The sequence below is a fragment of the Hyperolius riggenbachi genome, chromosome 3, assembly GCF_040937935.1.
Source record: "Hyperolius riggenbachi isolate aHypRig1 chromosome 3, aHypRig1.pri, whole genome shotgun sequence".
Classification (NCBI taxonomy): domain Eukaryota; kingdom Metazoa; phylum Chordata; class Amphibia; order Anura; family Hyperoliidae; genus Hyperolius; species Hyperolius riggenbachi.
In genome coordinates, this window is record NC_090648.1 from 299929776 (window position 1) to 299952922 (window position 23147).

At 44.8% G+C, this 23147-nt stretch overlaps 1 protein-coding gene across 11 annotated transcripts in view; it reads left to right on the plus strand.

Annotated features, from left to right (window-relative positions):
* ANO6 (anoctamin 6) overlaps positions 1 to 23147 on the plus strand; it is a 176952-nt gene that overhangs the window by 88564 nt on the left and 65241 nt on the right. For all 11 annotated transcript variants that reach the window (XM_068276583.1, XM_068276586.1, XM_068276577.1 and 8 more), the window contains exons 2-3: positions 1961 to 2043; positions 9425 to 9562. In XM_068276583.1, the coding sequence (XP_068132684.1) occupies positions 1972 to 2043; positions 9425 to 9562 (210 nt within the window). In that variant the 5' untranslated portion in view covers positions 1961 to 1971. The remainder of the gene's footprint in view (positions 1 to 1960; positions 2044 to 9424; positions 9563 to 23147) is intronic.

Genomic DNA, 23147 nt, shown 5'->3' on the forward strand with positions numbered 1-23147 from the left:
AGTCCGCACACTCCAGAGATGTAACCAAGAAGGTTTATTGCAAGTCATTCACATAGGAATACATCTGTAATACAGACAAACATTTCAGGGGCAAAATGTACCCATTCTTCAGTGTTAGATACTGTGTAGAAGGGGTACACTTTCACCCTGAAAAGAGGGTCTATGTTACAGATGTACTTCTTTATAAACGACTTGCAATGAATCTTGTTTAAATCTCTGGAGTGTACAGTGCAGACTAATCTTGCTGCTTTTGTTAGGAGGGGTGCATATGCCAGTGTCCTAAGTCTACGCACTTCCACTGCATAGGCAGCGGCACTATTTGGCTGTGCTGTCTGTTTGCTCACCTTCCTTTCATCCAGAGGATTAAACATTTACTTTTGGCATACAGTAAATGGTGCATAGAGCTGTGACAATCTTGAAATTGCTAGAAAAGTGGCCATATTGTGCCCCTAATTTAGTGGCCTGATGCAATATTGCGGGAAGGAGCAGGCCCTTATAACTGTCTTACACCCCTGTCTCTTTTTCTCAGCTAAACTATGAGGTGCAGAGCAACAAGTTCTTAAGTTATATGTTTTTCAAATCTTTCTTCCAATTACATCAACATGCTTTCTAGATAACCTCACGTATGCACTGATGAGGGTAACTTGTCTGAGCAATGTGGATTAACTACCTCTGTGGGCATAAAGGTTTGGTTCACAGTGTGGTGTTGTGTTGCATTTGCTGCAGAAGCAGCATCACAAGACAATGGAGGGAAAAAGTTGTATTGTGTGTGTGCGGTGCATACAAAGTATGCTCCACTCAACCTGTTAAAACAATGCACTGCAATGCCCCACTGTGACTGTAGCCAAACGTGTATTACTGATGGGAGGTGACCGGTTTGGGAAATGCTGATGGGAATCCACTGTCTACCACTGTCTACAGCCAACCTGACCCACTGCAGCCAATCAATTTTCAGTTTCCTGTTGGCAAGCTGGAGAAAGATTTACTATAGGTCGCTTTCCTTTAATGGCAAGTCACATTTCTTTTCATATATTTGCTGTAGCTTCTCGTGTAAAGCAAATATTTGTATTTCCTTGTGAAAAGAAGTAGTAAGCATAAACTTCGGTTTACTTTGGTTCAGACAAGAAGACACTAAGCTATAAGCAAATTGCGATTGAGAGTTAGCACTGCTCCTTACACAGAGGCATAGAAATGCACAAGATATTCTCATTTAAGGACTGGAAGAGTTTGATATGTAAGTGTAAAGAATCACTTAGTGTGTGTATTTTGTAAAATTCTGCTGTGTTAATACTTGTATCTAATGTTTGCTGGAAAACTATCTTAAAGGAAGTCTGAAGTTTCATTCTTCTTCTCCTATTTGGAAAGTATTACAGCCCAAAACTATATGTGGCAAATTCTGAAAACAATGATGTAGATTCTCACAAATTACCAGTAATAGCTTTGCAACTAAGCTTTTCAATTTCAAAAATCGAGTTGACCTCTACTGCCTCAGATGTTTTTTGGTAGATTGAATAATTACCTGTGAACTGCAAGTCCTGCCTTCTCATGTAAACCCAAATGTGGTCTTGTATTTATTGTTCATCCTACTTTGAGTGCCACCTTGTTCACACTTGATTGACCCACCCTCTGGAGAAGAGAGAATCCTGAAGCAAGCCGTAATAATTATTTATATAGATTCATGAGATTAAAGCAGTATATTACTATTTTTGCTGTTATCATACAAGATATAATGGGAACACTTTTAGAATATTTCAGATCCAAAAACCTGGATCGGTATAAAAAGACTGGAAAGATTTGGAAAATGATTTGGTGCTGGTGTTATAGAAAGCCCTCCAAAAGCTTTTCTGCACATCTAACGTGTCTAAATGGAAGTTGTGTGCAATTTTGCTCTGTAAATACTGTCTATTTAGGCTTGACATCTTAAATTCAGTTATTAAGTCTCACATTTTTTTTCCCATAGTTTCGGATGAAATGGAACAAACCATATTGCCTATGTATGGTTCTGTGCAAGACAATGTACCGAGAAGTCGTGTTGCAGACATGGTAAGTACATATGTGCTTGTGACTGTCAGAGAACAGTCCTATTACACAGAATTGCTTGTGCACTTTAGGTCCTGTTGAAAAAAAGCCTTGTGCAAATATTGTTGAATTGTGTACTGCGGCGAAACATAATTTGGCGTTTTAGTTGCCTCACAAACCAACTGTTTCTGGTTAAAGGACTTCCAAGGCGAACTGTATAATCTATTTTTTACTCACCTGGGGCTTCTTCCAGCCCCTCGCAGCCACATTAGTTCCTCGCCGCAGCCCCGTACCTCCTCAGTGTCCCTGCTGGCCGGCTGCAATGACCGTGCCCTGCCGGCAGGCACGGGTCGTCTGCATCTGCGCAGCGGCAATATGTGCCAGGTGATGCGGAAACGCGGGCACTTGTGTCTGCACAGGCGCAGAAGAGTCAACCCCCCCCCCGGGAGGTCGCGATCATTGCGCCTGGGCCTGCGGGGACGCCGAGGAGGACCGGGGCTGGGGCGAGGGACTGATGCCGCTGCGAGGGGCTGGAAGAAGCCCCAGGTGAGTAAAAAAATAGATTATGTAGTTTGCCTTGGAAGTCCTTTAAAGAGACACTAACAAGAAAAACGGCCCCTGGGGGGTACTCACCTTGGGAGGGGGAAGCCTCAGGATCCTAATGAGGCTTCCCCCGTCCTCCTCTGTCCCACGGGGGTCTCGCTGCAGCCCTTCAAAGCCGGCCCGACAGATCCGACAGCCTGTTCAATATTTACCTTTCCAGGCTCCAGCGGGGGCGCTGTTTCGGCTCTTCTGACGGAGATAGGCGGAAATAGCTGATCTCCGTCTGGTCCGCTCTACTGCGCAGGCGCACAGTAGAGCGGCCCGACGGAGATCGGCTATTTCCGCCTATCTCCGTGGAAAGAGCGGATACTGCGCCTGCGCTGGAGCCACAGAGGTAAAAATTTACATCACCGCCGCTCCGGGAGGATTTTCGCCTGCCGCCGTGGGACCGATGAGGACGGGTGGAAGCCTCAATAGGATCCGGAGGCTTCTCCCACCCGAGGTGATTACCCCCTAGGGGAGGATAATTCGTTACAGATTTTCTTTAAAGTGAAACTAAAGCTAAAAAATAAAGTCAGATACTTGCCTATGGAGAGGAAAGGATATATGTGTGTGTGTGTGTGTGTGTGTGTGTGTGTATATGTATATGTGTGTGTGTGTATATGTATGTATGTATATATGTATGTGTGTGTATATATGTATATGTATATATATATATATATATATATATATATATATATATGTGTGTGTGTGTAATTTCTGATCCTACAGAGCATTCCCCCGCCCCCTCTCGGCCCCTTCATTTCAGTACTGTCAGCCGCGTTGTATATAATCAACCAGTTGTGAACCCTCTCTAGGCTTCGAGAGACCTATTGTCCCCAAGTGCTCCTGAAGATGGGCGGCTCTGCATTGAGCAAGCACGCACTTGAGTGCTTACGAGTTCTCCTGAAGCCTTCTAAGGGCTCCCAGACCCTGCAATAGTGCTGGTACCAGGACACCAAGAGGGGGGGGGGGGGGGGGGGGGGGCAGGGAAGGCTCTATAGGATTCAGAGCCTTCTATCGCCATAGGTAAGTATCTGCATTTTTCTTTCGAGCTTCAGCTTTGCTATAAAGAAGTGCTTGCACAACATGCAGTTTTTGGTATTTTGGAGCCTCCTTCTCAGTTTGAAAGGTCAATCTCCAGCTAGCATTGCATAAGGTAAAGATGGCCATACACATATAGATTGCCACCCAAAGCGGCAAGCAGATTAGTACCTCTCTGATCTGAATGGATCAAATCCTGCCATACACTGCTTTTAAATAGATTCTTTCATGTAATCTATTGATGATTTATTGTATCACAGTGTTGCACTGTTCATATAGTGTAATGCTATGAGTGGTTGATCTACTGCAGCTTCCCTACTGGGTCTGATCGGCCAACATTTTCTGTCCAATTAAATCTCAATTTTGATTGATTTTTGCAGCAAATCAATTAAAATTATTTGTTCCGCTTGGAGGGCTACATTTTTCCAGCTGATTTGATTAGAGTGGTCAATCTGTCCGAAAAAATTGATGCGTGTATGGCCCACTTAAGGTCTTATTCATATGAACAGCTGAAGCCAGTGAATACACCGCCTGCCAGATAATCTTGTGCACTGGCCAGGCTCTTGTTAGTGCTTGGTACTGGCAGTAGACAGCCCCCCCACACCACCACATCTGTGTGTAGCTACTGCAGTTCTCTGCTGCATAGTGACACTACCATCTGTCAAGCGTTGCCAAACTTTGCCATTTGTGTGCATTTGAATTGCTCCAGAATGGCACTTGTGGGGGCTCGACTGTCTGTCTGAAATAAGCCTCAAGCTAAGTACCCACTGGGAGATCATGGCCAGATTGATCGGGGATCTCCACAGACGAACCATCATCCCCCTACACCTGGCCAAATCTTCAAGTGTTGTTTGCAGCGTATGAAATGAATGGTCGTGTAAACGATAGTTTACAAGATGGTGGGAAAACCTGTGAAAGTCGATGAGGATCGGAACGATCCTCCATGACTTAATCGGACATGGCATTTGTTCAAAAACGAATGATCGCTGCAGGTGGTGTGCATCATGATGCCTTGTTTAAAGAATTTTCGTTAAATAATATTACGGAAGAAAAGTCTGTCGCGCAAAGTTGTTTGAGAAGATCGCTTAGTGAGTGTGGGCCTTGTGTTGTGAGGTTTAGGAAAGTGTAGGTGTTTACTTCCAGCATTCAGTGGTGAGAAGTAGTTCTTATCCTCCTATAATAAACCCCTGTGTCCCTGCGTGACGCTGTCCCTGTGTAGCTGGGTCCGTGCTTTTTGCTACTGCGCATGTGGGCAGCACGGACCCGGACAGCAGTTGGGACTGGAGGTCAGGGCCAGTGAGCCGGGCGGACGGTGGGTGCACGCGCGCGCACGAGATTGCGCACGTGGGCGTGAAGTTAAAGGAAAAAAAAAATAGACCTAGAGCCCGTTTTTAAAAGGGCTTGGGACTGCTAGTTGATTTATAAAGTGCCATCAGAAAAAGAACAAAACGTAGATACTTAGCAATACAGACAATGGTATACACAAAATACAAGCGCTGGTACATAATACAGAATTGGTAGACCTAATTACAGTAACAAATGTAGCATTGTACATTGTAGTGTAAAACGCATGGCCCCCTGCTTTGTATTACAGCACCACAGTGTGCCCAAGCCTACAAATCTATCTAAAGTGTACACTGCCTTATTAATTAAAGAGAACCTAAGTATTTTCTTCCTCCTACTCAAACATTGCAAATGTGCAGAAGAAGGTAGTGAATTATTTGCATGTGTATTTTATGTTCACTTCAAAACACTGAATGGGGAAGTGCACAAAAGCAGAGAGAAATTCAGAATGTGTTTAAAAACAGCACATCAAAAGGTATGACGTAGTGGGAACCTCCTTTAGGCTTCTTTTGGCTAATCACATGGCTATGCAATTGCAAATGTGTAGAAAGTATGAGTGCTGAAAACCTATGCACATATGGTAGTAACAAGTCCTTACACTTTCTTTAGTTAGTGGAGTTCAGGAAACGCAGCGTGTGCACACCGGAAGGGGAAGAGATCTTATCACAATATAACATGCACACTATAAAACAGCCTGATCCTTAGTGTATCCCACTGCTGTATAAACACATCAGTTTAGTCTGTATCTCGGCACCACAAATCTTTATTGCATAGACTTCTAACTGTAAAGACAACTCTACACTCTGCAAAGGATACCCATCATTCACCATATTCAACATCTCACTGATCATAAACTGATCAGAAACGAACATCATTTTAGTGCCTTGCACTATTTGATTTTGATTAGATTTGAGCAAAAACTCCAAGTTGTTAGCTTTGCTACTGATCAATTAATCATCGCCTGCCCCATTGATACACAAAGTGAAATTTCCTAATGGTGTTTTTAAACAATATTTAGATCAACATTGTTATAAAAAAATGATCAAGAGGACCCCACGAGCAGGTATTGCTATGTAAAACCTGTTGTTAGTTCACTTACATAGACAAATTGTATAATATATATTATGTAAGTAAAATGTTTATTGGCTTATAAACTGTATAAGTGAGACTGAGTACAGGGTCGGTCTATTCTGATCAGACCACTGTCACCGTCTTCTAGTTGATCCAAGATTTGAAGCTATATGTTGGCTTGGCCACAATGAATATTTCCTATTATAGCATACTGTAGATGAATATCCTTGTTTTGTTGGCTAATTAACCACTTAAGCCCAACTGGACAAATATATTTGTCCAGTGTTGTTGTGGACAGTGCACCACCAGTTTGCTACTAATTGAGGCACATGTGGTATCATTTTAACCGTGACGAGTTGTGGAATCCATTTTTGTGTGTCTAAAATCTGTGAACACGTCACATGAAAAATAGGTAGGGACAAACTCAATCAAATGTAAAAAGTCATTTTCAGAATTCTGATCAAACTTGGGAAAGTTTTAGCAACACTACAAAAGACATATGTGGTATCATTTTAACCGTGATAAGTAGTTGAATAGAGTTTAAAGAGTTTTAGGATTGAGGCGCATGTCTCCTGTATTTTTTTTTGTCACAAACTGAATCAAAAGAAATTACATTTTTGCATATTCTGTACCAAAATAAAAGACTTGTAAAATGAAAACAAAGTGACAGAATATGAAAGAAACAACATATATTGTTACCTTAGGAACCTGGCTTTTTAAATATGTATGCCATAAGGGTATATTACTATTATTTTTCAAAATAAGGCCTTGTAATCATTGACAGTGTACAATGAGAAAGCAAAAAACACAAAACAGAAAAAAGACACCTTTATTTCCAAATACAATATTCTCTCCATACATTGTGCTAGGAACATAATCTAAATGTTGCAATAACCAGGATGGATGAGCAAATAAAATTAGTGGGTTTAACTTCTAGTCAGCACTGTTTAATTTAAAGCTATAATGGATGTAAATGGAGGAATAGATTGTTTTTTTTTCATCTTTTCCCCTTATTTTCCCTTTAAAATGCATAGAAAATAAGGTGATTACTAAACAAAATGAACACACACTAAAAGCCGAATTTGTCCTGAAAAAAACAATATATAGATCATTTAGTTGTGATAAGGAGTAATAAAGTTATTGGCAAATGAATGGGAGCAGCGCCTATGGGAGTAGCGCCTATATGTGAAAATTGCTCTCGGGCTGAAGTGTTACCTTTACTGCCAAAGTGTTACCTTTACCGCTTATACAACTTATTTCATTAAATAAACAGGGTCCTATTAATAGCTGATGTTTATCATATTTAACTGCTGATCAATCAAGAACACTCTGTAGTGCTTGCCTCCATCTTCATTTGCAGCTTGATCTCCTTTGCATATCTCCTCACTTTTGCCTTCTCTCCCCTTTGAACTACAGCTTTTGTCCCCCCTTTACATATAACCCAATGTATGGTACATTTCACCATCCCTGCTGTCTAATCTATACCACGCCTCCTTGTTTCATACAGCCATAAAGATATTTTGTACAGCATGCCACTGTACCGGTGAAAATGTTGGAAAACTAGATGAACTGGTGTTACTGCAAGTGCTGCTGCTTTTACATGACTGGGCAAGAGAAATCTGTCTCGCAGGCATGCTTTTTTTTTTTTTTTAAATCTGTCACCACCTATCTGTTGGAACAGTAGAATCCCTTTATAGTAAACTCCAAGGGACCGGACCACATAGTTTACTATATCAGAAATTTCCCTAATCAAGCACATAAAGTATGCTGTAGTACTGTATCTTAATTCAGTCAATAATTGGGAGTCCTATTTTTCTTTCCAATGCTTCAGTAAGGGAGCACAGACCATGTTAAAGCTAGAGCAAAATGCACAGTGTTCAATATGCAGGGATTTGCATGCAATAATCATACAAAAGCTTACACAGGAAACCTAGGTCTCACCAGTTTATGCAGGTACAGTACCAATAATGTGCTCCTCTGTCCTCATGTCTGTGCAGCCTGGATGATACTGTAGTGTTTCAGCCATGGGCAAGTAAGTCACAGATGACAGGCAATTCACTCAGTAATCATGCAGCAGCTTACACAGAAAATATGGGTCTTTACCAGTAAATGCAGCTTGGGGTCTTTAGCCCATGCACTAGTTGGTGCTTTTGAAGCAATCCGCGCTGGCCCAGACAAGTGTGCAGATAGGGAGCAGGCGACAAGTGGCTGCCAGCCCGCTCATTGGTGTCCAGCTGACAACGCATGTGCCCGCCCACTTTCCTAGCCTGATACAGAATATCACGGGACAAAAAAACAGGTTCACTATAACTGAACTTCTATTATATCTGGGTTTACTATACCAGCTGTTACTCCCATATACTTATAATAGACATGGACATTTAGTTTACTATAGCCAAACTTCTACTATATCCAAGTTTACTACAACGAGATTATACTGTAATTTAAAGGAGTTATCAGGCAAAAAAGAAAATGAGTTTCACTTACCTGGGGCTTCTACCAGCCCCATGCAGCCATCCTGTGCCCTCGTAGTCACTCACTGCTGCTCTGGTCCCCCTCCGTCAGCTAGTTTAGTTTTTGCCGACCTCTGGGTCGGCAGGCCGCATTGCGTACATTTTTACGCATTCCCGCTGGTGCAGGAACATTAACACATACATTTTTACATGTTAGTGGTTCAACGCGTTTTTTTTTTTTTTTGCCTGATAACTCCTTTAAAGTGAATCTAAAGTGGCCGCAATAGCATCATAGGGGGCGATATACAGGCTGGGAATGCGAACAATCACTCGCCTTCCCATGCCTGTCGGCCGGTGACGGCCAAACCGGAAGTGCTCGCCGGCGGGTCCTGGGCCATCGGAGCTGGGCTGCGAGGGCATCGATCGTCTGCAGGGGGCTGAGGGAAGCCCCAGGTGAGTTTCTCATTTTTTGGGGTGACTTTAGGTTCACTTTAAGGTATTGCAGATGATCCGAAATAAGATATTGACAGTGAACATCCCCCAGCACAAACCTTTGCCACCTCTCCCATCATGAGATTGTATTCATTCACATTCTTGTACCATGCTCAGCTTATATACCAGACTTTCTTAGTTTAAAACAGATTTCAGACTGTTCTGAGCTATTTTTGTTAAAGGTCAGGAAGCGAATAGTTTCCCAGCCCTTTTGTGGACTTCCTGTTGTTATCATTGGTGCACTGTTTTATACAAATCGCTGGACATTCAAGCAGCATGTTGTAATAAATGTTATAAATACAGCCTTAATAGGATGATAATATTTGAAAAATATCCCAAGGACCTCCAGGGAAATGCACATTTCTGTATGCTTCATAGAATTTTCTCAAACCTAAAAAACACTGTTTTTGCCATCCTAGGTAGAATTTAATCAAAACTATGAATCTTTGTACTTCAATGATGACCTGAGACGAATTGATTATGTATTGGCGTATGAAGATGAGACCCTAAAGGAACAAACAAAGAGCACAAAGAAAACCTTTTATATGAAGCAGAAGGTAAGCTTTATTCACTGTACCGTAATTGTTTTACATTATTTCCAGTGTATGTATTGTTAACTATTAGGTAAATAAAAAGTATCTTACCTCTTCAGATGACACACCAATATATTGGATAAGGTTTTATTCACGGATGGTTATACAAATGACAACGCATTTCATGGGTCCTTCCCCGCTTCCTCAGGTCAATAATACAGATAATTCCACAATAGGCTTAAAAAATTATATCTAAATCACAGTCATAGTCTCATGAATGAAAATCCTTCCAATACTATACTTGATAATTTCCTCTTAAATGTTATTCCTCAAACCATAAATTCATCTTTATTGATAGTACCTTCACTATCACCAAATACCAGTATTTCTATTCATTAGTGCATTGTGTGAACTTTAAAATTGTCTAAAAATATGTTTAAGTGCTGTAGTGTTTATTTACCTGCTGTAGGTTATATCCTATTATGCTAAAACCTAGTATATATTTTAACATAATAGGAAATTACCTATAGCAGGTAAATAAATGCTCCCAATTCCTGGAAGCTCTGGAGAACTGAGTGGGGATGGTGTTTTGCCTGTAGGCTCATGCAAACCACCTTTGTGAGTATAAATACCAACAAATTCTGTTATCACCCAAATTACCCTAGGATACTACACCAATTAAGCTCCTGGTCTCTCCTTTACCTTTCAGCCTCATCTACACGGGTAGATGAGGCTCCGATCCAGCGGCTCGATTAGCCGCCGGTTCGCCTCTTCTGCGTCCCCCGGATTCGATTCCCCGCCGGCGCCGCTTATCTTCCGCTCGATTCCCTGCCATTGTCCCCTCGCGGGGAGCGAGCAGGGAATCGGCGGTGGGGAGACCCGTCCTGTCGGATCTTATCAATCGAGCCGCATCAGCGGCTCGATTGATAAGGAACATCGCCGCCGCATCTACGCGTGTAGATGCGGCTTTAAAGTGGGATTGTCACCATAAAAATCTTATTTCAACAGCAACTGGTCTGAGTGTATTAAGTGATAAAGATGCTAATCCTGCATTCAAAACTTTCAAACTTTTTCTGCTGTTATGATTTGGAGTTATCACATACTTAAAGAGCACTGGCCTTTTAGTAGTCAGTGCCAAACAGTTGCATGTTAGGGGGGTTCTTTTTATCTATAATATATTCCTCCTCTTCCATTTATTTCCCTGCCTAGCTGCATATCTGAAACACGATTCCCTGCTCACTTGTGTATACAAGCAAGGCTGAGGTGACTCAGCGATTGGAGGAGAGAAGAAAAAAAAATAAAAGGGCAGAAATGACATCAGGATTTAGCCTAAACTGTTGGTAAAAGACATGGCTCCCAACAGGAACAGAATTCTCTTCATTTACTATATAAAATTAACTGAAATCAAAACGTGGACAGTACAATGCATGTGTTATGTAAGTAGATCAAGTATTCAGTGGCGTAGGGACCGGGGGCTCTGCTCCTAAAGAGGCGGGGGAGGGGCCCGGGGGGCCCATCTCTGTGTGGAGGGCCGTGCGGCCCGTGCGCGCTGGTAGGGGGGAGCCGCAGCCGCAGGGAGGGCAGCCCGACCTCTCCCTCCCTTCCTCTCCCCGCCCCCCCCCCCCCCCCCCTCAGATGCAGAGTGACGCGCACGGAAGCGCTGTAGGCAGAACTCACCTCCCTGCGTTCCACTCGCCGCTGGTCTCCTCCCGCTCTGCATGGATGCTGTTACACACTGCTTCCGGCTACACAGGAAGCAGTGTGTAACAGCATCTATGCAGAGCGGGAGGAGACTAGCGGCGATTGGAACCAGGGACGGAGGTGAGTTCTGCCTACAGCGCTTCCGTGCGCGTCACTCTGCATCTGAGGGGGGGGGGGGGCGGGGAGAGGAAGGGAGGGAGAGGTCGGGCTGCCCTCCCCGCGGCTGCGGCTCCCCCCTCCATTATGTGGGGGCAAAGCGGGGGAAACTACCTAATCTATCCTGGGGGGCAGCTACCTACCTAATCTATCCTGGGGGGGGGGCAGCTACCTACCTAATCTATCCTGGGGGGGCAGCTACCTAATCTATCCTGGGGGGCAGCTACCTAATCTATCCTGGGGGGCAGCTACCTAATCTATCCTGGGGGGCAGCTACCTAATCTATCCTGGGGGGCAGCTACCTAATCTATCCTGGGGGGGCAGCTACCTACCTAATCTATCCTGGGGGGGCAGCTACCTACCTAATCTATCCTGGGGGGCAGCTACCTACCTAATCTATCCTGGGGGGGCAGCTACCTAATCTATCCTGGGGGGCAGCTACCTAATCTATCCTGGGGGGCAGCTACCTAATCTATCCTGGGGGGCAGCTACCTAATCTATCCTGGGGGGCAGCTACCTAATCTATCCTGGGGGGGCAGCTACCTACCTAATCTATCCTGGGGGGGCAGCTACCTACCTAATCTATCCTGAGGGGGGCAGCTACCTACCTAATCTATCCTGGGGGGCAGCTACCTACCTAATCTATCCTGGGGGGGGCAGCTACCTACCTAATCTATCCTGGGGGGCAGCTACCTACCTAATCTATCCTGGGGGGGGGGCAGCTACCTACCTAATCTATCCTGGGGGGGGCAGCTACCTACTCTACCCTATCCTGGGGGGCAGCTACCTACCTAATCTATCCTGGGGGGGGCAGCTACCTACTCTACCCTATCCTGGGGGGCAGCTACCTACCTAATCTATCCTGGGGGGGCAGCTACCTAATCTATCCTGGGGGGAAGCTACCTAATCTATCCTGGGGGGCAGCTACCTAATCTAACCTATACTGGGGGCAGCTACCTAATCTAACCTATACTGGGGGGCACCTACCTAATCTAACCTATACTGGGGGGCACCTACCTAATCTAACCTATACTGGGGGGCACCTACCTATATAACCTATACTGGGGGGCACCTACCTCATCTAACCTATACTGGGGGACAGCTACCTAATCTAACCTATACTGGGGGGCACCTACCTACCTATCTAACCTATACTGGGGGCACTTACTTATCTAACCTGTATTGGGGGCACCTAGCTACCTACCTAATCTATCCTGAGGGGGGCAGCTACCTACCTAATCTATCCTGGGGGGCAGCTACCTACCTAATCTATACAGGTGGCAACTATACTGGCTACCTATATTGGAGGCACCTACCTATCTAACCTATGCTGGGGGCAACTATTCTGGCTACCTATATTAGAGGCACCCACCTAGTTAACCTGTACTGGGGGCACCTGTCTAACTTATCTAACTTATACCGGCGGCGCCTGCCTATCTAACCTATACTGGGGGCAACTATACTGGCTACCTATGCTGGAGGCACCTACCTGGCTAACCTATACTGGGTGCAACTATACTGGCTTACCTATGCCTGGCTACCTATACTGGGGGGACCTATAGTTGGCTATAGGGATTCGGATATGTGTGTGCGTCGGGTGTTGCCGGGGGAGGGGGGGGGGGCTGTTGTTGCCGGGGGGTGGGGTCTATTGTTGCCGGGGGGGTGGCCCACATCCAGATTTCGCATCGGGGCCCAGAGGTTTGTAGCTACGCCACTGCAAGTATTTATCTACTTATATATGTGTTTTTTTTCCACTGGCATAGTATGGCTAATCCTACTGCTTTAAGGCCACTGGGGTTCTTTCTCAAAGGAGAACCACAGTGACCTTCACCACTTCATATAGCTCACACAAATGATCATCCTAGACAACATTTACATGGATTTCTTTAAAAATACTTCTGTGGAAAATATACAATCACATGCTCTCTGTTTTGGTATATCTGACATTACTGGGATCTTTCCATCTTTGGAATACACCAGTGAAAAGTTAGGAGCGGTATATCACAACTTTCCATAAAGCATGCATTTTCACAGGAAAAACCTGGAAAAATATATTTTTTCTAAAACCATGTATATTTAAAATAAAATCACTTTTGTCTTTGTGGAAGGTGCAGGTTAGAGCAGAGGTGCCACGGATATCTTTTGTAAGTGGGAAATCGGTAGTTGGCTAACTAAGAATGTGGACAGGTCTATGATCAAAAATGTAGTGTTGCAAAGGTCCAGCACCTACTGCACGTTGGCACAGTTTTCCAGAACTCTTTATGGTGTGACCCAGCCTTTCAGTGCCTTTTTAAGGAAACCAGACTACAAGGGGCATCTCTGGTTGTTTGCATTTTCAGTAGTAAGTGTTGGTAAGTGCAGTAGCATACCTAGGGTATTTGACACCTGATGCAGATTATCCATTGTTGGACTCTGACGGAGCAGGTGCGATATTAAAAAATATTAGGGTGAACGTAGGATGTACAGTGAATGTATATTTGGTCACCTGCATGGCCAGAGGTGCTAAACCTCATGCTGTGCAGGTAACATCGGAAGGACCACCAGAAGAATCTCCCTGATTTCTGCACCCATCATGTCAAGCAAAATAGAGAAATTGTAGTTCACTCAATCAAGCTAATAACTAGCGTGTCAGGAGTTTAAAGGCAGGATAAACAAACAGAACAGAATTTAAGTTCCTCTGTTCAAACTAACATGAAGCTAGAAGGTACACATCACAAAACAGATTTCACATCTCATAACAGATTTTCCTTCTTCACTGTACAATAAGCTTTTGTTAAAGGCAGACAAAGCATTGAAGCATGGCAGGTAACAGTAGGGCAGGAACATACCATTTGTTTATACTCCTATGTAGGAACCTTGCCAGGAATGCTGCTGGAAAGGTAACACTTGCTATGAAATCTGAGATCATGCATGCCTGTATGCAAGGCCCTGGATTTACAAGCATGGTCTGAAGTGGACAGAGAAACTGTATGTTTTATACAATGTGCATACCTTGATATAATTTATATCCCAGCACGCAACTTTAAATACATCCAAAACTGTGTCAAATCTTTGAAAAAACACTTATTGTCTCCAAGAAGCAATACTGTGTGGGCTGCTCTCAGCTGACAACCAGAAACTTCTTGAACATGTAGCAATATCGGATTTTAAAAGCAGGCGCAAGGCACATACGTTTCCTACTGGCATTTTAACACATACTAGTCCGTTGGAGTTTCAAAGATACTCACTAGATTGTTGCATAAAAAGATTGCAAAATAATAAACCCTTGCATTAGTCTCAGAACTAAACATTTTCGCCACACTGTGATGGTACAGGACCAAAAATTGGGCATTAACCACTTGAGGACCACAGTCTTTCTACCCCTTAAGGACCAGGCACTTTTTTTCCATTCAGACCACTGCAGCTTTCACGGTTTATTGCTTGCTCATACAACCTACCACCTAAATGAATTTTGGCTCCTTTTCTTGTCACTAATAAAGCTTTCTTTTGGTGCTATTTGATTGCTCCTGCGATTTTTACTTTTTATTATATTCATCAAAAAAGACATGAATTTTGGCAAAAAAATGATTTTTTTAACTTTCTGTGCTGACAGTTTTCAAATAAAGTAAAATTTCTGTATACATGCAGCGCAAAAAATGTGCACAAACATGTTTTTGATAAAAAAAACCCCATTCAGTGTATATTTATTGGTTTGGGTAAAAGTTATAGCGTTTACAAACTATGGTGCAAAAAGTGAATTTTCCCATTTTCAAGCATCTATGACTTTTCTGACCCCCTGTCATGTTTCATGAGGGGCTAGAATTCCAGGATAGTATAAATACCCCCCAAATGACCCCATTTTGGAAAGAAGACATCCCAAAGTATTCACTGAGAGGCATAGTGAGTTCATAGAAGATATTATTTTTTGTCACAAGTAAGCGGAAAATGACACTTAATGACAAAAAAAAAAAAAAAGTTTCCATTTCTGCTAACTTGCGACAAAAAAAAAAATGAAATCTGCCACGGACTCACCATGCCCCTCTCTGAATACCTTGAAGTGTCTACTTTCCAAAATGGGGTCATTTGTGGGGTGTGTTTACTGTCCTGACATTTTGGGGGGTGCTAAATTGTAAGCACCCCTGTAAAGCCTAAAGGTGCTCATTGGACTTTGGACCCCTTAGCGCAGTTAGGGTGCAAAAAAGTGCCACACATGTGGTATTGCCATACTCAGTAGAAGTACTATAATGTGTTTTGGGGTGTATTTTTACACATACCCATGCTGGGTGGGAGAAATACCTCTGTAAATGACAATCTTTTGATTTTTTTACACACAATTGTCCATTTACAGAGTTATTTCTCCCACCCAGCATGGGTATGTGTAAAAATACACCACAAAACACATTGTACTACTTCTCCTGAGTACGGCGATACCACATGTGTGGCACTTTTTTGCACCCTAACTGCGCTAAAGGGCCCAAAGTCCAATGAGTACCTTTAGGATTTCACAGGTCATTTTGCGGAATTTGATTTCCAGACTACTCCTCACGGTTTAGGGCCCCTAAAATGCCAGGGCAGTATAGGAACCCCACAAATGACCCCATTTTAGAAAGAAGACACCCCAAGGTATTCCGTTAGGTGTATGGCGAGTTCATAGAAGATTTTATTTTTTGTCACAAGTTAGTGGAAAATGACACTTTGTGAAAAAAACAATAAAAATCAATTTTCCGCTAATTTTTGACAAAAAATAAAATCTTCTATGAACTTACCATACTCCTAACGGAATACCTTGGGGTGTCTTCTTTCTAAAATGGGGTCATTTGTGGGGTTCCTATACTGCCCTGGCATTTTAGGGGCCCTAAACCGTGAGGAGTAGTCTGGAAATCAAATTCCACAAAATGACCTGTGAAATCCTAAAGGTACTCATTGGACTTTGGGCCCTTTAGCGCAGTTAGGGTGCAAAAAAGTGCCACACATGTGGTATCGCCGTACTCGGGAGAAGTAGTACAATGTGTTTTGGGGTGTATTTTTACACATACCCATGCTGGGTGGGAGAAATAACTCTGTAAATGACAATCTTTTGATTTTTTTTTTACACACAATTGTCCATTTACAGAGTTATTTCTCCCACCCAGCATGGGTATGTGTAAAAATACACCCCAAAACACATTTTACTACTTCTCCCAAGTACGGCAATACCACATGTGTGGCACTTTTTTGCACCCTAACTGCGCTAAAGGGCCCAAAGTCCAATGAGTACCTTTAGGATTTCACAGGTCATTTTGCGGAATTTGATTTCCAGACTACTCCTCACGGTTTAGGGCCCCTAAAATGCCAGGGCAGTATAGGAACCCCACAAATGACCCCATTTTAGAAAGAAGACACCCCAAGGTATTCCGTTAGAAGTATGGTGAGTTCATAGAAGATTTTATTTTTTGTCACAAGTTAGTGGAAAATGACACTTTGTGAAAAAAACAATAAAAATCAATTTTCCGCTAATTTTTGACAAAAAATAAAATCTTCTATGAACTTACCATACTCCTAACGGAATACCTTGGGGTGTCTTCTTTCTAAAATGGGGTCATTTGTGGGGTTCCTATACTGCCCTGGCATTTTAGGGGCCCTAAACCGTGAGGAGTAGTCTGGAAATCAAATTCCGCAAAATGACCTGAGAAATCCTAAAGGTACTCATTGGACTTTGGGCCCTTTAGCGCAGTTAGGGTGCAAAAAAGTGCCACACATGTGGTATCGCCGTACTCAGGAGAAGTAGTACAATGTGTTTTGTGGTGTATTTTTACACATACCCATGCTGGGTGGGAGAAATAACTCTGTAAATGGACAATTGTGTGTAAAAAAATCAAGATTGTCATTTACAGAGGTATTTCTCCCACCCAGCATGGGTATGTGTAAAAATACACCCCAAAACACATTATAGTACTTCTACTGAGTATGGCAATACCACATGTGTGGCACTTTTTTGCACCCTAACTGCGCTAAGGGGCCCAGAGTCCAATGAGTACCTTTAGGCTTTACAGGGGTGCTCAAAATTTAGCACCCCGCCCACTTGCCAGGACAGTTAACAAACCCCACAAATGACCCCATTTTGGAAAGAATACACGCTAAGGTATTCCATGAGGGCCATGGTGAGTTCATAGAAAATGTTATTTTTTGTCACAAGTTAGCGGAAAATGACATTTTGTGAAAAAACAAAAAAAAAACACAAAACCACAATTTCTGCTAACTTGTGACAAAAAATAAAACATTCTATGAACTCACCATGCACCTCACGGAATACTTTTGGGTGTCCTCTTTCCAAAATGGCATCATTCGTGGGGTCTGTCCTGGCATTTTAGGGTCTCTGCAATCATTACATGTATGGCCAGTATTAGGAGTTTCTGCTATACTCCTTATATTGGGCATAAGGGTAATGCACTGTGGGCTGAAAGGAAAAATGAACGTCAAACAATCAATCAATGTGGATGAAAAAATATCTGCCAAAAAATTTTGGAGAAAAAAAAAAAAAAGAGGAGGAAGGCGTCTGCCAGGACATAGGAGCTGCCGCCCCAAAAATCCAAACCCACCAGCTCGTATGCCCTGGCAAACCTGATTTATCCATTCACACTGATCGATGTGGATGAACAAATCATTGCCAGAGTTCTTTTTTGATACAAAGTGTTTGCCAAAGCATATGAATCCCCAACACCACTCCTCGGCCCATATGCCTCGGCAAACGTATCTTTTTGACTGCGGAGGAGAAATCTCGTCCTGCAGCGCTGCATGCTCCGACTTATGTGTAAGCTGACAGACGCGCAATGTTCTGTCAGGATGCACCATCAGTGCTGCAGCTGGTTAGTCGTTCGCTCGGTCCACCTGGAAGGTTATTGGATGGAAAAAGGAAAAAAAATACAAAAAAAAAAACAAAAAACAGGCAAGCAGCAAAGCAATTACTTCATTAACATTAATAAACTGAACTTTTTTAATAAAAACCTTAACATTGCAAACTAAACATTAGCTTCTTTGCTTACCTGTTTTTTGTTTTTTTTTTGTTTTTTTTAACTTACCTCCCGAGGACAAACCTCTCCTCCCCCATGGGACAATGTGCGAAGTGCAAATCACACAGAGTTGTGGCGAAGTACATTACGCATTTTGTCCCAAGTGAAAGGAGAGGTTTCTGGCAGCCCTGTGTATTACGCTCTCTCAAAACCAGATGTTTGGTTTCACACTGCATATTGACATATCCGGTGGGTCGAGCCCGCCGCACCGTATCGTCCAAAACAGACCTTCAGGGAATACCACAAGAGTAGCATTCGGCCTAGTAATGAACTGCGTCGCCATAGACTAACATGACTTCCGGGCCGATCGAAATTGCCACAGAAGCCACGCAGTAACGTAGGCATGCACTAGTGTTAAGTCAAGCACTTCCGGCGTAGGGGGGGACCGCAAAGTGTGACTTTCGCTAGGCATTTTGCCCTAACGCATTGCAGCAGTGTGAAATAGCACTGAGAGACCCTTGTGTGCCTACCGCTGTGTCTGTAGTTCCCTACTCTCTAATAGTGTACCTGCTCATGGTACCTCTCAAAACACTCCCCTAGGCATAGTCCAGGCTGGTCAGGGCAGCGGGGACAATAAACAGTGGTGTCACGCCTTGTTCCAGCCCTGCTGCAGACACGACAGCGTTTTCTTCGGATTCGGTGACCTGGGGTACTTGGAATCGGATAGGCGTAATGCCTTCCATGCAGCCTGCTAGTTGCATCTTGGGGTTGGGCCGGGCACCTCCTGGATACAGGAGTTCCATAGTGATCTGTCTCTGAAATTGTAGAAACGATCCAGTTCTCCCAGCCTTACTGTAGAGAACAAAGCTGTTGTAAACTGCCAATTGAATTAAATAAAAGGACACTTTTTTATACCAGCGCCTTGTTTTGCGGGAAAGTAAATAGGGCGCTAACCTCTGGTCATTGAAGTCCACCCCTCCCATGTTGGTATTATACTCGTGGACGACAAGGGGTTTTTCAATGACCTCAGTTCGCCGTTGAATTTGGACTGTCGTGTCTGCGTGAATGGTGGACAGAAAGTAAACGTCCCTCTTGTCCTTCCATTTCACCGCGAGCAGGTCATCAGCACTCAATGCGGCCCTCTGCCCCCGTTGAAGTTTCGTGGTAATGAGCCGTTGGGGGAAGCCCCGGCGACTATGCCGCACGGTGCCACAGCATCGGATTCCTTCTAACTTTAAGTGCTGATAGAGGGCCACACTTGAGTAGTAATTGTCCACATAAAGATGGTACCCCTTCTGGAACAAGGGTGACGCCAAGTCCCACACAACCTTTCCACTGCTCCCAAGGTAGTCAGGGCATCCGACCGGCTCCAATTTGGAGTCTTTTCCCTCATAGACCCTAAAATAAGATGTATAGCCTGTGGCCCTTTCACAGAGCTTATACAGTTTCACCCCATACCGGGCGCGCTTGCTTGGGATGTACTGTTTGATGCCAAGGCGCCCGGTAAAACGTATGAGGGACTCATCTACGCAGATTTGCTGTTCAGGGGTATAAGCATCTGCAAATTTTGATGACAGGTGGTCTATGAGGGGCCGCATTTTGTGGAGCCGGTCAAAAGCAGGGTGGTCACTTTCATGACAGGTTTCATCATCATTGAAGTGCAGGAAGCGCAGGATGTTCTCAAATCGTGTCCTGGACATGGCAGCAGAGTACAAGGGAACATGTTGTGATGGGTCTGTAGACCAATAAGACCGCAACACATTTTGTTTGATTTGTCCCATGTTTAAGAGAAGGCCCAAAAAAATTTTAAGTTCGGAAACTTGGACTGGTTTCCACCGAAATGGCTGGGCAAGGAAGACATTCGGATTGGCGGTTAGAAATTGTGTGGCTTTACGGTTGGTCTCTGCCACGACTAGGTCTAAGAGATCCTGGGTGATGAACAGATAAAAAAAAGTCTAGGGGCGATCCTAGATTATCTGTCATCACCTGGACTCCAGACTGGGCGGTGAAAGGGGGCAGTACGGGTGCGGCGGTATCAGGGGATTGCCAATTTGGATTTGCCAGCACCTCTGGTAAACTAGGGGTAGTACGGGCCCGTCTACTTGATGGCTGCGACTGGGGTGTTACTACACGTGCCACCGAACCAGTTTCAACTTCCACGCTGGTGCTCGCCACTTCACCAGTGTGTACGGAAGTACTGGTTCTAGGTCCAGGAGATGCTGTGCTGCCTGCCCCACCATGAAATCTCAGACCAGCACGAGCACCACTCTGCTGCCCTTGAGGCTGATCCTGCGCCACCTGCGGTCCAACGACATGGGGTGTGGTACGGCTGGCTCTAGCCGGGACCTCAACCTCGTCATCACTATCGGTCAGTGAGCCACTGCTCAATTCAGGTACAAACTCTGACCCAGATGATTCGTCGAATGGTTCGTCCCAATCGTCCTCATCCGACTGGGCCATGTACCTGAGAACCTCATCATCGGAATACCCCTTTCTTGACATGGTGGACTGCTAAATTTAGGGGGTATTCCTCTGAGACTACCCAGAAAAAAGAGCACCTACTTAGCGAAAGGGAGTATTTGAGCGGTAGAAAGCTGTGATCACTGAGTTTTGATTAAAAAAAAATCAAAACTGATGTTTACAGTGCACAGCTAGTGTACAGTGGTTTTTGCAGTGATCAGAAAAAAAAATTCTGTCACTGCGGTGGGGTGGGCTGAACGCAAGTGCAGGCGAACGATCAGACCTGATCGGGCAAACACTGCGTTTTTTAGTGGATCCTAGTGACCCTAATAGATCTGACTGCGATCAGTAATGATCACTTACAGATACTATATAGTAACAATGTTGATTAGCGACAGTGATGACGCTAATTAGTGACTGTGGTGCAGTGGGCTGAGCACTAACTGACACTAACAAAGGGGCCTAGCTAACTGGCCTAACTGCTAACACTAGTGATACTAAAAAAGTGACAGTTTCCACTGATCACTGTTTTTAGATCACTAGGATAGTGACAGGGGGGTGGTGGCGAGTGGGGAATCAGAAGCAATCAGAAACAATCACAGGCCAATCACGGGACAATCAAAGCCAATCACAGGCCAATCACGGGACAATCACAGGCCAATCACGGGACAATCACAGGCCAATCACGGGACAATCACAGGCCAATCACGGGACAATCACAGGCCAATCACCGGGCAATTACAGGGCAATCACAGGGCAATCACGGCCAATCACGGGACAATCAAAGCCAATCACAGCCAATCAATGGACAATCACAGGCCAATCACAGGCCAATCACGGGCCAATCACGGGCCAATCACGGGACAATCACAGGCCAATCACGGGACAATCACAGGCCAATCACGGGACAATCACGGGACAATCACGGGACAATCACGGGACAATCACAGGCCAATCACGGGACAATCACAGGCCAATCACGGGACAATGAAATACAATCACGGGACAATGAAATACAATGACAGCACAATGAAATACAATGACAGCACAATCAAATACAATGCACTGGGAAGGTGATTGGGGGGGGGGGGGTCTGAGGGCGATCTGAGGGTGAGGGGGGTTGATTAGGTGCCCGCACGGGGCAGATTGGGTCCTGATCTGATGGGTGGCAGACACAGGGGGTGACCGATGGGAGGTCAGTGAGTGATTACAGGGGAGAATAGATGTAAACAATGCACTGGGGAGGTTATCAGGGGGGGGGGTCTGAGGACAATCTGGGGGTCTGGGTGGGTGATCAGGTGCCCCCAAGGGACAGTTTAGGGTCTGCTCTGATTGGTGGTGGTGACAAGGGGTGATAGACAAGTGACAGACAGGTGATAGACAGGTGGTCAGTGGGTGAGGCAGATGTATACAGTAGTATACAGTATACAGGGGTGGGGGTCTGGGGGGGGGGGGGGGGTCTGGGGGGATCTGAGGGTAGGGGGGGTGATCAAGGGACCCTAGGGGGCAGTTAGGGACCTAACCTAAATGATAGCGTCGGCAGATAGTGGCAGGGGGTGATTGATGGCTTTATTGGGGGGTGCTTGGGTGCAACTATTGCTGTGCTGGGGTGGTCAGGGGGGGTCCTGAGGGCTGGGGTGGGCGATCGGGGGGATCTGTGGGTTCACAAACTGTTTTCTGCTGCTCCCGCACAGGGCTGCCTCCTCCTCTGAGATCCGTGCGACGAAGAGTGCAGAGGAGGAGGAGGCAGCCAGTATAATACACTTTGTCATGTAAACAAAGTGTATTATACTATTTTATTGGCCCAGATCGTAATTTTAAACCCCGCCGGCGCTGCTAATTGGCCGGCGGGGTATCGGGCAAGGTGGGCGGGACCTTTCGCCGCGGGGAGCGCGCGTCATAGATGACGCGATCGCTCCCCGGACACGCCTTAAGGACCCGCCGCCGTCAGGCGTATTGCGGTCCTTAAGGCATCCACTTTGCCGCCGTCCATGGGCTGTGGGCGGTCGGCAAGTGGTTAAAGTTTCATTTGCAGATACACATGAGTTTATATATTTCCATATACACTCATGAATAAGACGCTGTCTTCATAACTCTCCCCACCACCCACATGGAGGCTATGCAGTTCACCTTTTGATGCCTGCATCCCTCCCACTTCCCCTTACAGACACTCTTCTGGGCATCTCCATCATCTCCCCGCAATTCAGACAGAATCATCTGTACTTATCTCCCCCCCCCCCCCTTTCCTAATTCATACAGACTCTTCTGGGCCCTAACCTCACCGCCTTTCTATCCACCCAGTGTACAAAGGGTTACCTGAGCCC